This window comes from Melospiza georgiana, chromosome 6, assembly GCF_028018845.1.
Source record: "Melospiza georgiana isolate bMelGeo1 chromosome 6, bMelGeo1.pri, whole genome shotgun sequence".
NCBI classification, from domain to species: Eukaryota; Metazoa; Chordata; class Aves; order Passeriformes; family Passerellidae; genus Melospiza; species Melospiza georgiana.
Window position 1 is genome coordinate 57,139,584 of NC_080435.1, and position 13,236 is coordinate 57,152,819.

The 13,236-nt window shown below is 45.8% G+C and overlaps 1 protein-coding gene across 1 annotated transcript in view; it reads right to left on the reverse strand.

Annotated features, from left to right (window-relative positions):
* Positions 1-12,784, reverse strand: part of MTHFD1 (methylenetetrahydrofolate dehydrogenase, cyclohydrolase and formyltetrahydrofolate synthetase 1) — a 40,296-nt gene extending 27,512 nt beyond the window's left edge. Inside the window, exons 1-7 of the mRNA XM_058026605.1 lie at positions 12,645-12,784; positions 4,465-4,549; positions 2,104-2,163; positions 1,357-1,410; positions 862-998; positions 640-740; positions 181-317 (exon numbers count right to left, since the gene is read on the reverse strand). Coding sequence (XP_057882588.1) covers positions 181-317; positions 640-740; positions 862-998; positions 1,357-1,410; positions 2,104-2,163; positions 4,465-4,549; positions 12,645-12,685 — 615 coding nt within the window. The 5' untranslated portion in view covers positions 12,686-12,784. The remainder of the gene's footprint in view (positions 1-180; positions 318-639; positions 741-861; positions 999-1,356; positions 1,411-2,103; positions 2,164-4,464; positions 4,550-12,644) is intronic.
* Between the last annotated feature and the right edge of the window lie 452 nt (positions 12,785-13,236).

A 13,236-nucleotide genomic window follows, 5' to 3' on the forward strand; every position in this document is an offset into this window, starting at 1 on the left:
CTAATTAAGTGCCAAAAATAATCAAGATCCTAATTCCAGCGGAAGTATTTACACAACCACGCAATGAGCACAACTGGGAAACCAATTCAGATGAAAGGCACCCCAGACCTAATGACTCACAGCAGCAGCACAGTACACGAAGCAGAGTGGCCTGGACAAATAACTGCAGGCTGCCCTTACCTCCTCAGCCAGGGTGGAGGTCTTGGAATGGCAGGTGGTGACTGTTGCGTTGTTCCAGAGCAGCAGGTCGTGCATGGGAGCCCCCACGATCTTACTGCGGCCGATCACCACGGCTCTCTTCCCTGCCACCTGGACACCTGCCCCACACACAGCCACAGAGAGCAAAGAGAGGTCACTGTGCAGCCTGGTACACACTAACTCAAGCTGCTCTGGAGTCTTAGTCAGTTTAACTCTGGCCCTGGTACTTCAGAATTCTGCTTTTCTTTGTTGTGTGTGGTAGGGAATTGCAGCTGGGAGGGAGGGAGGGAGGAAGGGAAGACCATTTTAACCTAGTTGTTCCACTATCTAGGGCAGCAGAGATGAAATGTGGTATCTCAGCAAAAGCTGTGAAGCAGAGCCTCACAATGTGTGATTTCTGAAGATCCTGCACTCATGGATAATGTATGGAAACCTCCTTACCTGTCTGCCTGATGAGTTCCATGCATCCCTTTGGCGTACACGGAATAAAGCAGTCTCCAAGGTCCCCTCTAGAGAGTTTCCCAGCATTGATGCTACTTAAGCTGTATTTTGAAAGAATAAAGGCCAAGTAAGTTACCCACCCTCACTGTTGAAGAGAAAATAAAGCAAAGAGGTTTCTTTCTGGAGTAGCTGTCATGCTCTCCAGGGGTGAAACCAGCTTACCCATCCACGTCCTTCTCAGGTGCAACAGCATTGGTTATTTTTTCTGTGTTGATGGGATTATCAGAGTCAAGTGGCAGCTGCACTATAAAGCCATGAACAGCTGGGTCTGCATTCAAAGAGGCAATGCACTTGAGCACCTACAACAGCAAACATCAAAAACTAATGGCTCATGAACTGAAATATGACTGATGCAAAAGAAAAAACATAATCTTATCTGGATTAAAATACACAAACTTTATGTTTAGCTTTTCCACCCAAAAGTATAAACCAATTACATTCTTTATTAAAAAAAAAGCTCCTAAAGTCTCTAAATTTTACATTGTAGGGCTTTAGTTTTCTTTAAAAAAACACAAAAACACCTCACCAGGTTCCAATTCTTTTTTCATTAGTTAGTAGCAATAGGCAAGTAGCCCTTTTTATACAATGACAGGGCAAAGATATCTTCAGCACAACACTGAAGTTATGTATTTTTTCATCACTGGCTGTATTACTTACATCAGCTTCTGTTGCTGTGTTTGGCAATTTTATGTGATTGGCACTGATCCCAATCTGCAAATGAGAATAACAACAAATTATCTGATTTCTGAATTGACATCCAATTGATCTGGCTAATCTCTCTATCCAGCTAAATCACAGCTGCATTCTGTCACATTTCCCAAGTCTCTCTCCTGTTCCCGAGGCTCCAAGTCCCACGATTTAGAAATACCATCAAAGAAAGATTAGTGCTTTGCCTACTGACTCTGTCCTCTAACTGTCCTATTCACCTTTTGACATGAACAACATCAGCTTTGCTTGAGAGCACACTGCCTTAAAATACCAGCAGAAATGCCAGGTATCACCTAGGGAAAAATGCACTGATCTGTGTCCCTGCCCTGTTGTAGCAAGTAATGTTCTACCTGTGACAAGCACAAAGCAACCACAGGTACCTTGTTCTTATCTTCCTACAGGCAGGGAAGATAAGAACAAGGCCAAGGGTCAGGAAAGACACAGCACTTGAGACAAATGTAATCTGTGATGATCACACAAAAAGTGGCAGCAAGTCACACTGCTGTGACCAGAGCACCCCCCTTGGCTCTCAGGTTACACACCTACACAATTCTTGTAACTGAGAATTCAGGCCAACACTGCTTTCTCTAATACTGGAAAAACTTAGACAAAACTATTGACTTGCATTTGGTTTTTCATATTCAGATCTGACCAACTGTAGGAGGGTAAAAAGTAGTCCTAAAAGTCCAGGATTACCTCAGCAGCAGCCTTCAGCTTCATCTGAATGTAGAGGTTTGAATCATCCCGATTTCCAACCTAAGGATGAAAAGCACAGAATAGAGACCCAGACACAGGCTGAGATGGGCTTAACCCTCAGCTTCCTTGGATCTACATCAAGGAGACAGAGGTATTCCTGAATTACTGTAAAACACACTGATAGAGGATATGAACAGCTGGAGCTAACAGGAAAGTTCTTTCAAGAACAAGGCAGTTAAAGACAAGTTTCTGATCTCCTACACAAACTATTTGCATCTGTTGAAAAACCTTAAAAACACAGTGATCCCCAAAGCAGAAAATACTGCCTGCCATCTGATCTGAGAAAGTTAAACCCTTAGCTAATTAACATCATCAGCAGGTGCTGATAACATTCAATTATCTGATTAAGGCTTTCAAAACGTTGGGCCTCTTTGATATTTGGGAATCTTAATTTTATGTACGTGTGTGCTTTGATGGAGACATTTCTTCTCCTGCAGTTTTGAACCTTGGGAATTTTCCTGCCAAACAAAAACCAAAACAAGGACAAAGTGGTGCACAAAGAAAAAGCAGCAAGTGGAACAAATGCCTGCAGTTTTTGGCAGCACTGAGTGCTCACAGTACAACTGCATTTCAGGAGACCACTTCCATCAGCCAGTATTTTTGTTAAAGGTAATATTCCTTCTAACCTTAAGAAAATAGGGGTCAAATAAGGAAAAGCTGATAAGCAAGCTCTTGAAATTCTGTTCCCTGGTAATCGGGAGCCATCCCTGGTTCCCACATAGACTACAAGCTGCAGGAATGACCTGATCACCCAGAAAACATTGGTTCTTCCTCCTAGGTACAGATAAAGTGGCAGTCTCCCCCTGTAAAGTCTGCTGGATTTAGGAAAAGGTTTGCTTCACAAAGGGAAGAGAAGCAGGAGATGTCAGCAAACATATGTTTTGTGAATAAGGAATTACTGACTACAGGACAAAAAAAAAATAAAGATTAACTGACTTATTCTTTGAGCTCAGAGGACACCAGATGCCTTCCAAGAACAGAGCACAATGTATGGTGTGCTACAAATAAAAACAGCTCAATGTCCTGACTTCACTGAAAAACAGACAGCTGCAAATAATACCAATATTAGGAGATGAACTCCAAGTCCAGATTGTTTGACAGCTTACAAAAGTGTCAGATAGCCAAAGAGCAAAAAGGTTGTAAAGGACTCTGAGACAATCCAGGACTGAATACAAGGCCCACCAGGAAAACAACCCAATAGCACTCCAAGACAGCAATTTTTCAACACATTTTATGAGGCCAACAGTTCAGCAGCTTTCATCAAAGCACAACTAAATATTTAGACCCTCCTTCCTCCCAAGCATCTGCAGACAAAGCTTCTGTAGAGACAATCTGCTTAAAGCTAATGGAAAGGAAAACCAGAAAAAAACCCCCAAAACAAAACACAAGCACAAATTTGTTCCTGGCATCAAAGAGGAGCGTGGCCTTTGTGTGCTATGGTGGTATTAGCACTGGAATCCACAGACAGGCACCAAAGGCTCTGCAGGGGCTCAAAATACTGAAAAAGGACAAAAGTCATTGCCCTAAGCAGCCACTTCCATTCCCTCTAGCTTTTGTGGACACACAGGTCCTTCCTGTAGCATGACACTTGCTACTGCTGGTCACCTTCTGACCTAAGAACAGTTTCCATCTTTTTATAGCTGCAAAGAAAAAAATTATGCCAAACACAGGTCAAACCCCTGTACCTGTTATGTGCTTTTTAGTGCTTTTACCTCTGCAAGCCTTTCTGGTAGACTCTAACACCTGCTCACTTCTGAGGGACATTCAATTCAGCAAAAGAATGTTGTTCCATCCCTTGTACTCAAAGTCATCCTGGCCAAAGGTAGTTTTAGTTTTGTTTGGGTTCCCTCCCCTCTTCTACCCCTCTTTTCTCTCCATGTTTTGACATAACAGCAGACCAGATCACTTAATAAACATCCCATTTGGAGGATTTCTGGTACAAACACATCTCTGAAAGCTGCCAAACTTCAGGGCTCACTCAAGTGCAGAGATTTCAAATGGAGTCTACAAGCACTGCTTGCTCTTAACAGGCAAACAGCTTGATTTTACCATTTCACAAACACAACACTCCAACAGAGAACAGGGTCTGAAGAAAGAAATAAAACAACTTAAAAACCCAAAAATGTTGCTGGGCTCTGATACTTAGCAAAAAGACATAGCAGGACTGTGGCACCATCTCACAGAGAACACTGTTCCTAATAAAATGCTACCAACTTCAAGGCAGCCTTGATGAAGCTCATCAGCCTTTACCACTGCAAAGAAACTCATATTTTCTGTAGCTGGCATGAAAGAAAACAATACCTGTAAAATGGCAAGTCCTGGTCTGAAGCCTGGAAATTTCTGAGTCATCTCAACAACTTGCTGCTTTAGTCTCTCTCTCACTTGTCTGAAAAGGGGAAAAAATGAAAAGAAACACAAGGTAGAAGTTAATCACAGGGCTGAATTCTGATACAGTTAGGAGTTGTAAAAGTGACAGATGGGCAGACTGGCAAACATGCACTTATGCCTTGAGTACACAGCTCCCAGCAATCTCCAAATAAAACTGATGTCAAAAAAATCACCGAGACACTCTGGAACCAGGTTCATTCAGATTTATTTAAATAACTTTATTTCTTTGAAGTCTACATTGTGCCTCTTCATGCTGTCAGAGGATACAAGGGTAAAAAAAAGGTTCAAAATTTGGCATGGAAACTCTTGGGACTTCAAACTCATTTCTCAAAAGGAAATCCTCTTTTCACCTATGCTGTACTAAAATTACCTGAATCCCAGAGTTGTCACTGTCACAAAAGCTGTCCTGGTAAGGGATTATGAATCTACAATGGTAAAATTCTGGGAAATAACTAAAAAAGCAGGAGGTACCCAAAGATAAAGCAGGAAGGAGAATGGGAGGTGGACAGGAGTGAGGAAAAGTCACCAAACCCTGGTTCACAGCTCAGGCCAACTCTTCAGTAAAGGCAGGTTTAAGGATACAGTTGTAAAAATTCACAACTTTGAAACAGAGCACTGACTGGTTGTTCCAGCTCAGATGTGAACTCACACCCAGTTCACCATGGAACATTTTAATAACGAGTACCCAGCACTGAAATCAGCCACAGACAGCTCAAAAGTCACTGTTATCACCTCTCCCCAGCCTTGTGCTCCTCTCTAATTTCTCAACCATCCTCTGGCCCCACAGGCAGAATCCTTCAGCAGGGAAGGGGAGGCCCAACTGCTCCATCTCCTCACCAGAGGCAGTCAGGATTCTGAAAGAACTGACCAGTTCTGTCCATCTCACAGGCTCATGGCACTGGAAGGAGCCTGTGGCACTGCACTGCAAATCTGAGAGACACTCAGAAGCAAAAGCCAGGTAGGCAAAACCTCACAGGACATGGGAGGCTTGATAGGTCTGTCCATGGGACCTCCATCCTGTCCCATCCCCATTCTCTGAGATGAGAAGGTGCCACCACCACACTCAGCAAATCCACCCTGCACCAAACAGCCTTTTGTGTAAAACACAGCTCTCCTTGTGCTCATTTAGCCTCCCATCAGTATCATCAAATCTGCTACTGCCCGAGTGGGACCAGACTCCCCAGACTGGAGCAGGTGCTGCTGGTGCCAGTTCATTAAAATGTGAATGGCAAGGGTACAGGGACAGGGGACACAGCTGATGCCAGCTGGGAGCCTGTGAGTCCTGCATAGAGGAAAACAAACAGCCAGTGAGGCAACTCCACCCTGCAACTGAGCTCCAAATCAGAGCTGCCAGAGGCAGGAGACAGGGGAATGGCAGCAGCACACAGCTCCTCAGCCCAGCAGCCTGATCCCAGGGGACAGCACAGCTGGCCCAGCCAGAAGCAGCCCTAAGGCTGTTTGAAGTCTCATCTCAGAGGGAGTCACAGCCTCCAGCTACATCCCAAATCATGCATCTCTCCTGCTGCATCCTGAATCACGTGGCCAGAGCTCTGCTGCACCTGAGGAGTGGGTTCAGAGTATTTATAGGTACCTGCATCTGGCCAAGTGGTTCAAAGTCTCAGTGGAAGTGACTGTTCTCAGCCTTATTTAAGAAACCAGATCTGAGCCTTTCTTTGGCTGTCACCTCAGTAGAACACTTGACATCAGGACCAGCTGATGAGGTCAGAAAGTCTCATAGCAAACCTTAGCCCAGTGTCACAGGTATCTTTTGTGAAAAACCTTTTCTTAAGATTTTTCCTTGTGAGAAGCTGCAGTTTCAGCAACAAATGTAAACAATGGTTATCTGCTGCTGTAGAATGCAACAAGTAGATCTGTGATTAGTCTCCTGTAGATGTTTAACCCTAACCCTAAATTTACTGACTAGTCATGGCAGAGGTGGCTCTCGCTCTCAGTCTGAGCCAGCTGCCTTTGTTATTCATTCTTTTCTATTCTTAGCTTAGCTAACCTTCTGAGAACCTTTCTTTCTACTCTTTTTAGTATAGTTATAATGTAATATATATATAATAAAATAATAAATCAAGCTTTCTGATCATAGAATCAACATTCTCATCTCTCTTCACCTGAAAACCCTTGTGACCACAGTCACAGCCCAGCAATTCTTTCTACTTAAGTGACAAAAAATCATCTGCTGGGCAGCAAAATCCCCAAGTGCCTCTCCTTACACTGCAGCTGTAAGCCCCTAGGGAGCACCTGAGCTGGCTCATGAGCAGCCTCTAACAACACAACAATCTCGAGGAGCATCACAAACCCCCTGGACGTGGCCAGTGAGTGGGGGCTGTGGGGAACTCCTCAAGGGAACTATTTCTGAGATCTCTGGTGTTCCAGTAAGTTCCAGCACTGGTTTGTGGCCAGCAAACAAAAAGAAATACAAACAAACATGAAATATTAGAAAGGGCCCCAGGTTTAGGTATTACTTTTATTGCAGTCTTCTCAGCTGAAGAGAAATGAGCCCACCCAACTTCCTCTGTGAAGCAGGGCTGTGGTGTGCTCTCACCCCCAGCAGCCACAGCTGCTCACACATGGCATTGCTGTCACTCTGTAATTAGGTGCCAGGTCACCTCCCCTTCAGCTCCCGAAAAAAGGCAGCACACACACAAACACACAAACGTGGTGCTGTCAGTGTGATTTTCTTTAGGAGCCTTCAATCAAGGAATCGTTTGTTAGACAGCCACCTAGCGTTGGGTGCCACTGCTTCCAGTGCTCACAAACACCACACGGGCAAAGGTTTAAGAGAAAATTCAAGAAAAAAAGAAGAAATCATTGTTTTTCCCCAAAGCCATAAAAATTATCTTTGCAAACCAGCAGCTATTTAGTTATACAGTCTACAAAATTCTGTTGTGGACCTCAGGCCTTCCCAAAGATAAAAGTTCATATTGATAAATCAACCCTACTTTTTACTGGCTGTATGAAGGTGCTTTTAAGTCTTCAAATAGAAAATTTGCAATTCTATGTGTCTGCTTCCCCAAAAGCCTTCTCTCTGACCCTAAGCCCCACGTGCCCTTCCACAAACAAATTCATGCAGCAAACAAAAGTCCAGGGTCCACACAGGTTAAGGACAGCACATGGTTCTAAGCATACAATGCAACAGCCAGCTCCAGAGATTAAAGAACTTGTTAGCATTTCTGTCTGTGGGCTGCAACAGTGAACTGAATTTAAATTTATTAAGTGAATTTCCCAGTAATTCAGACAAAGGACAAACCACACTCCTTTAGCTCTGCTGGAAATGGAGAGAACATGGTTCCCATGTTAGCAGAACCTCACACCCTCCTGTGGGATTAGGACACACAGCACCACACTGAAGATGACACCAGGTGTGTTTCTGTTCCTCCTTTGAGTAACAGGGTCAGAAGTCTATGTAAAGAGTGCCAAACACAGGACCTGGAAACACCTCCTCAGAGACACTGATGCTCCAGAAGAAGCCTGTCCCCAAAGGGGAGGGTCTGGATCACAGATTCCCCAAGGGTTTCATAACCATGCAGCAGAAATGCTCCTGCTGCAGCCCTGCAGAGACAGCTGCATGAGGCTGATGGTTCTCCCCAGGTCCTGCTCCATCCTGGCCAGAGCTGTTGTCCTTGCAGCCATTCCTCCTTACAGCCACCAGCACTGCCACTGCTCCCATGACCAACACCATAATGTGGAAAAACAAACTTTCCCATCTCCAAACCACCATGGCACCATGTCCAAGGTCAGGACAACTGCATTGTCTTAAAATGCTGTGAGGGGTCTGCAGAGAAGAATGTCACAGAACATTCCACTGCACCCAAAGGAGGCACAGAGGAGTCTCTCCTCAGGGAAGTGACAGCTTGGCTCAATGAGTGGCACTGGGATAGGAAATACCTTGGGAAAGACCATCTGAACACTGCTGGCAATTCAACAGCTGGCTCCAGACATCATTGAGAGCTGGAATGAGTTCACATCTCCCACCCTCTTGTCTCATGCTCCTGACACACTGTCATTATCTCCTAGGAAAAATGCCTTCCTCTTTCTACCACTTCCACACTCACAAGGTTTTTTAACCACCTTATTGGCTGGGTCAGCACAAACACATGCATGAGCTCTCTTCAGACCAGATAAACACACAGAGACATTTCTGATTTTTAAATACTTTTTCATCATGTCCAAGGTGGGTCTGAGAGACAGCAATTGAGGCACTTTGCAAATGTGGATGACTGACAATAGAACAACAGAGTTTAACACAAAGCTGAGTCCTTAAAACTTGGAAAAGTTTGCCCCAAACATGAGTTATGAGACCACATTCCCACGCTGCAACATGCACACAGGCCTGCTTCCCAAAATGGATACTTGCATATAATACCTACAATCAGGTGATTTAATCAGAAAACACAATAGCAATAGGAAAGGACTCAATCCACCTTTGGACTGAGTGGCTGCCAGCACTCCAGACAATATTCTAGGCCTATCTGCAAAGGTTTGCCTTCTGAAGGAACAATATTGAGAATTTACTCATTCCACAAAGGGGGCACAGCAGTCCCCAGATGTTCTTTGCCTTCCCTGTGAGCTGGTGCTGATGTGCACAGATCACACACCTGTGGCCCTGCTGTCCACCAGACAATGTTTTCTCCTCTCTTATCAACTCTTTAGAACAGGGTTCAATTTTTTTAAACTGAGTCTGCACAGCACTGAACACAAGGGGTTCTTGCTCATATTTGGGGCCACCAACAGCACTGGCAGCTCACTTTAACTCAGCCCATCCACAGTGTGGGACCCTTCAGTGCAAGCCTGAAACATTGTGGGTAGGATCTGGTAAAAGAAAGCTCAGGAATCAGGGAATTTTTTCCATTTCAGACTAGATTTACTTGGAGTTACAATAGGAACTCTGGGGGAAAAAAAATTAAAAAAAAAGGCCCAGACTGAAAAGGCTGAGGAGTTGTTTACTGCACTGTTAGCCCCAGCTGTAAGCTCAGCCTGATCACCACTTCATTGAGCACTCTAAAGCCAAAGCACCACCCAGCCCACCCCTAGGAGCTGTGAGAGGGGCCAAGTCTTCCCTGCCATCACAACTCATCAGCCACTCTTCCACAGCAGAAATGTTGGTCCACTCCTGCTCCTACCAACCAATTTGGGCCAAGCCAGAGTTTTCCAAACCTGGGTTCTTTCAGATGGTAAAGTCTGAACTCACTGCAGGGCACAAACTGTAAAGAAGAGTCACTACCATGTTTTGCTCTGATTATCTCTTTAGACAAAGAAACAGAGATTGTTTTTTCTTCTAGGAATACCAGCAATAAAAGGTGTAGAATACTGTATTTTTATTACCTTCAACCCACCATATCCTGCACACTTAAAGCACTGCTTTTCCTCCTCCCATCAGTCATTTGTTTACTGTGCTGTTATACAATAACTCATCTTTTGTAACTCATTTGCCAATGAGGCAAATTTAACTTGTAGCAAGATCTGAGGCAGAATTACTAAACAGCCACTCAGAGAAGTAGAGGAAATCCATCCCGAGGTAACCAGCCAACTCAGACTGATGCAGAACCCATCCAATATTTAATATATTTCACAGACTGTGCAAGCTTCTTGTTTGTATTGACAGAAGCAGACTAGATGCATTTTGATGTTGATGCATTAATATCAACACCAAAATCCGACAGAGAAAACAATGCCTGCTGTGTTTCCCTTCCCATGCCCAGCCTAAACACATTTCCATCCTCACAGGAAATACTCAAAGCCACTGAAATTGTCAATTTTCCTCTGTACCTCTTCTGAGCCTTTCAAAGGCGTGAACTGCCTTTATCACTTCATTAAGTTTTCCTTATTTATAGAGGCAAGGAAACTCTCTCAAAGTACTTATTCCCTTTACATGTTTCACAAGAATAAGAATGCCAATATCCACCTGATTTTTGTTTAAATAGCTGGCATGATTGGGAATTAGGTATTTTTACATCTATTTTGAGGAAGGGGTGCTTGGTGGCTGGAGGAGAAAGTTCACAATACTTAGGAGCTTTGATTTAAAACACACACAGTAGCCCAGCTTTACATAGCTGAACATTACTTGTTTGATTCAACTCATTTGTCAATATTTGACTGACTTACAAATAAACATTTTTCTTGATTAAAGGGTAAAGTAACAAAACCCACCCCCTACAAGACAGTAACTGAAAACGTTTTGCAGCTGATACAAAGACAGGGACATTCCCTTTCTACAACAGGCAGTTCAGTTGAAAATTCCTAGAAAAACCACATGCCTGTCACTTCTGCTGCTGCCACTCTTGGCCTGGAGGTGAACTCTGAACAGGGAGAATCCCTTGGACCAGCACTTCTCCAGGGGTCTGGAGGAAAGGCACAGTTGTCTCCAGGCTGGACAGCCCAATCCCTCATGACTCCTTCAAGAACCCCACCAGAAAAAGGCAGAACTACCTAAGGCCCACAGGCAGCAGGTGATGCTTTTGCTGTATTGAACATAAATACAGCACAAATAAAAGGAGTGAGGGACAGCTGAGCAACTGCAATTATTTTTTTATTCTGTGGTGTCTTCGGGTCAAGATTTGATGAGTCTGGAAGAAGACTTCAGCCAAACACCTTAAGAGATGTGCTGGAAGTTAATCAAACCTTTCTCCTGCATGTGCCTATTAAAAGCTCATGCCTCTTCCCCGCTATTTGCACATCATGAATGTCCTCTGAGAACTGGTAGTTTATAGCTGCCACTACAGTACAGAAAACAAACAGAAATAAAAAAATTCACCCCTATATCTTTAAAATTAAGTAATGCAACATGCCATGCCAAGGAAGCTAGAAGTTTTAATGTGAATTATCATTGTACCCCAAATAGCATCTCTCCAGGACCAACTGCACTTCAGGGTGACTTTTTATGACAGGAAAGAAACCTACAAATCATCACCTACCCACCAGCAGCAAGCACAGGCATTACAGAGTGTGCTGGCCCCAACACTGCCACAAGCATCAGGTGGAATGAAGCATGTAAGACTGAGAGACTGCAACACACAGGTGGTACTGGCTCCAAAAATACCAGGTAAAAAACATGTAAGCAGCCTTTCCTCATGGATATTCACATTCAAGGCACATTAGGCCTACTTTTCAGTACTGCTCCACTGTTGGTTAGATGTAGCTGTGTCATACACAGCAATACCTAAGAGGAAGACTAATTGCTTTGCTGAGATGCTTTATATCTTTTCAAATGTAACCTTTCTACCCGAATTCCCTGATTATATCCACAGGAGATACCCAACTAACCTACCTAACCGAACTCTGTTTCCACAGAATACAACAGAACCACTGCACTGCATTTCCCCCAGGATTAGGGACATTTATTTGGCTTTCTTACCAAATGTGTGTGTTGAGTGGCAGCAGAAAAGACAAGCAAAAGTTGTTTTTTTTAAAGACACAATGCAGGCTCACCTATACCCAGGGCTTGCCAGCTGACTAAATGCTGAAAAGTACAAGAACACTTTTTCTTCCAAGGTTTCCCAAACCTTTTATATAGCTTTGGCAGGACACCTGTGACCATTCAGCTATGTGTTACCAACATGTGAATCAACTTATTTTCCTTTAAAGAGGAAGAGTAAGTGCTTGCAGAGTATGAAAACAGAGCCCATACCTAAAGCACATGTTCCCCACTCCTGCTGATAAAGCATCCCACCAGCCCAGCCTGCAGGCACAGAAGCCGCAGGTCAGCCCGTGCCTTCACACCTGCCTGGGCTCTCATCTCATCCATGCTGAGCAGCACCCGGTGCGTTCTGGGGCACTTTGCACTCTCCTTGAGACCTTTAACACCGTACCTCGTCCAGAAACTCCCAGTTTACAGCCAGGAAGAAGCGAGCTTTGGCTGCAAGCTAGAGAAAAAGCTGTAGGGTGTCTCCAAACCTGCTTCGTCCACAGAGTCTATAGTAAACCCCCCAAGCCCCATCCCGCTGCCAGCACACCCGGATTTGCCGGGGCACCCCTCAACTCCACGGCCACACCGAAGGGCAGGAGCCCCACAGCTCCCGGACTTTCCCGCACGAGGGAACCCGGCCGATCCGCGGGCAGGGCGGGCGGGCGGCCCCGCTACGTACCCGGAGACAATCTTGCCGCTGAGGATCTCGGCGGGGGCCATGGCGAGAGCCGGAGGGCGGGCGAGCAGCGGGCCTGCAGAGGTGAGCGCGGCGGGGCTCCGGGGCGCTCTGCGGGACGCGCTCTGCCCGCCGCCGCCTCACTCCCGCCCCACGTGGCGCGAACTTCCCGCGGCCCCGACCCCGGCCCCGCCGCGCAGGCGCTGCCCCCGTCCCGCCCCTCCGCTGCTCCCTCAGAGAGGGCGGCGGGACCGGGGCCGCTCCATGTCCCGCCCTCCGCGGCTCCCTCAGTGCAGGCGGTGGGGCCAGGGCCAGTCCGTGTCCCGCCCCTCAGCGAGGGCGGCGGGGCCGGGGTTTGTCTGTCTCCCGCCCGCGGCCCGGCTGCAGTACAGGGGAGCGGGGCCGAGCGCTGTGCTGAAATGGCCGCCAAAGCGGCCTCCAAAACGCCTCTGAGGCAGCGCTCCCGGGCGTGCCCGGCCCTGCTCCGCGGAGAGGGAAGGAGAGGGAAGCCCCGGAGGGAGCTGAGCGTTTCAGCTGAGCTGGGCTGTGCGCAGAGAATAAATATGGAAATCCCACATCGGTGTCACAATAATCT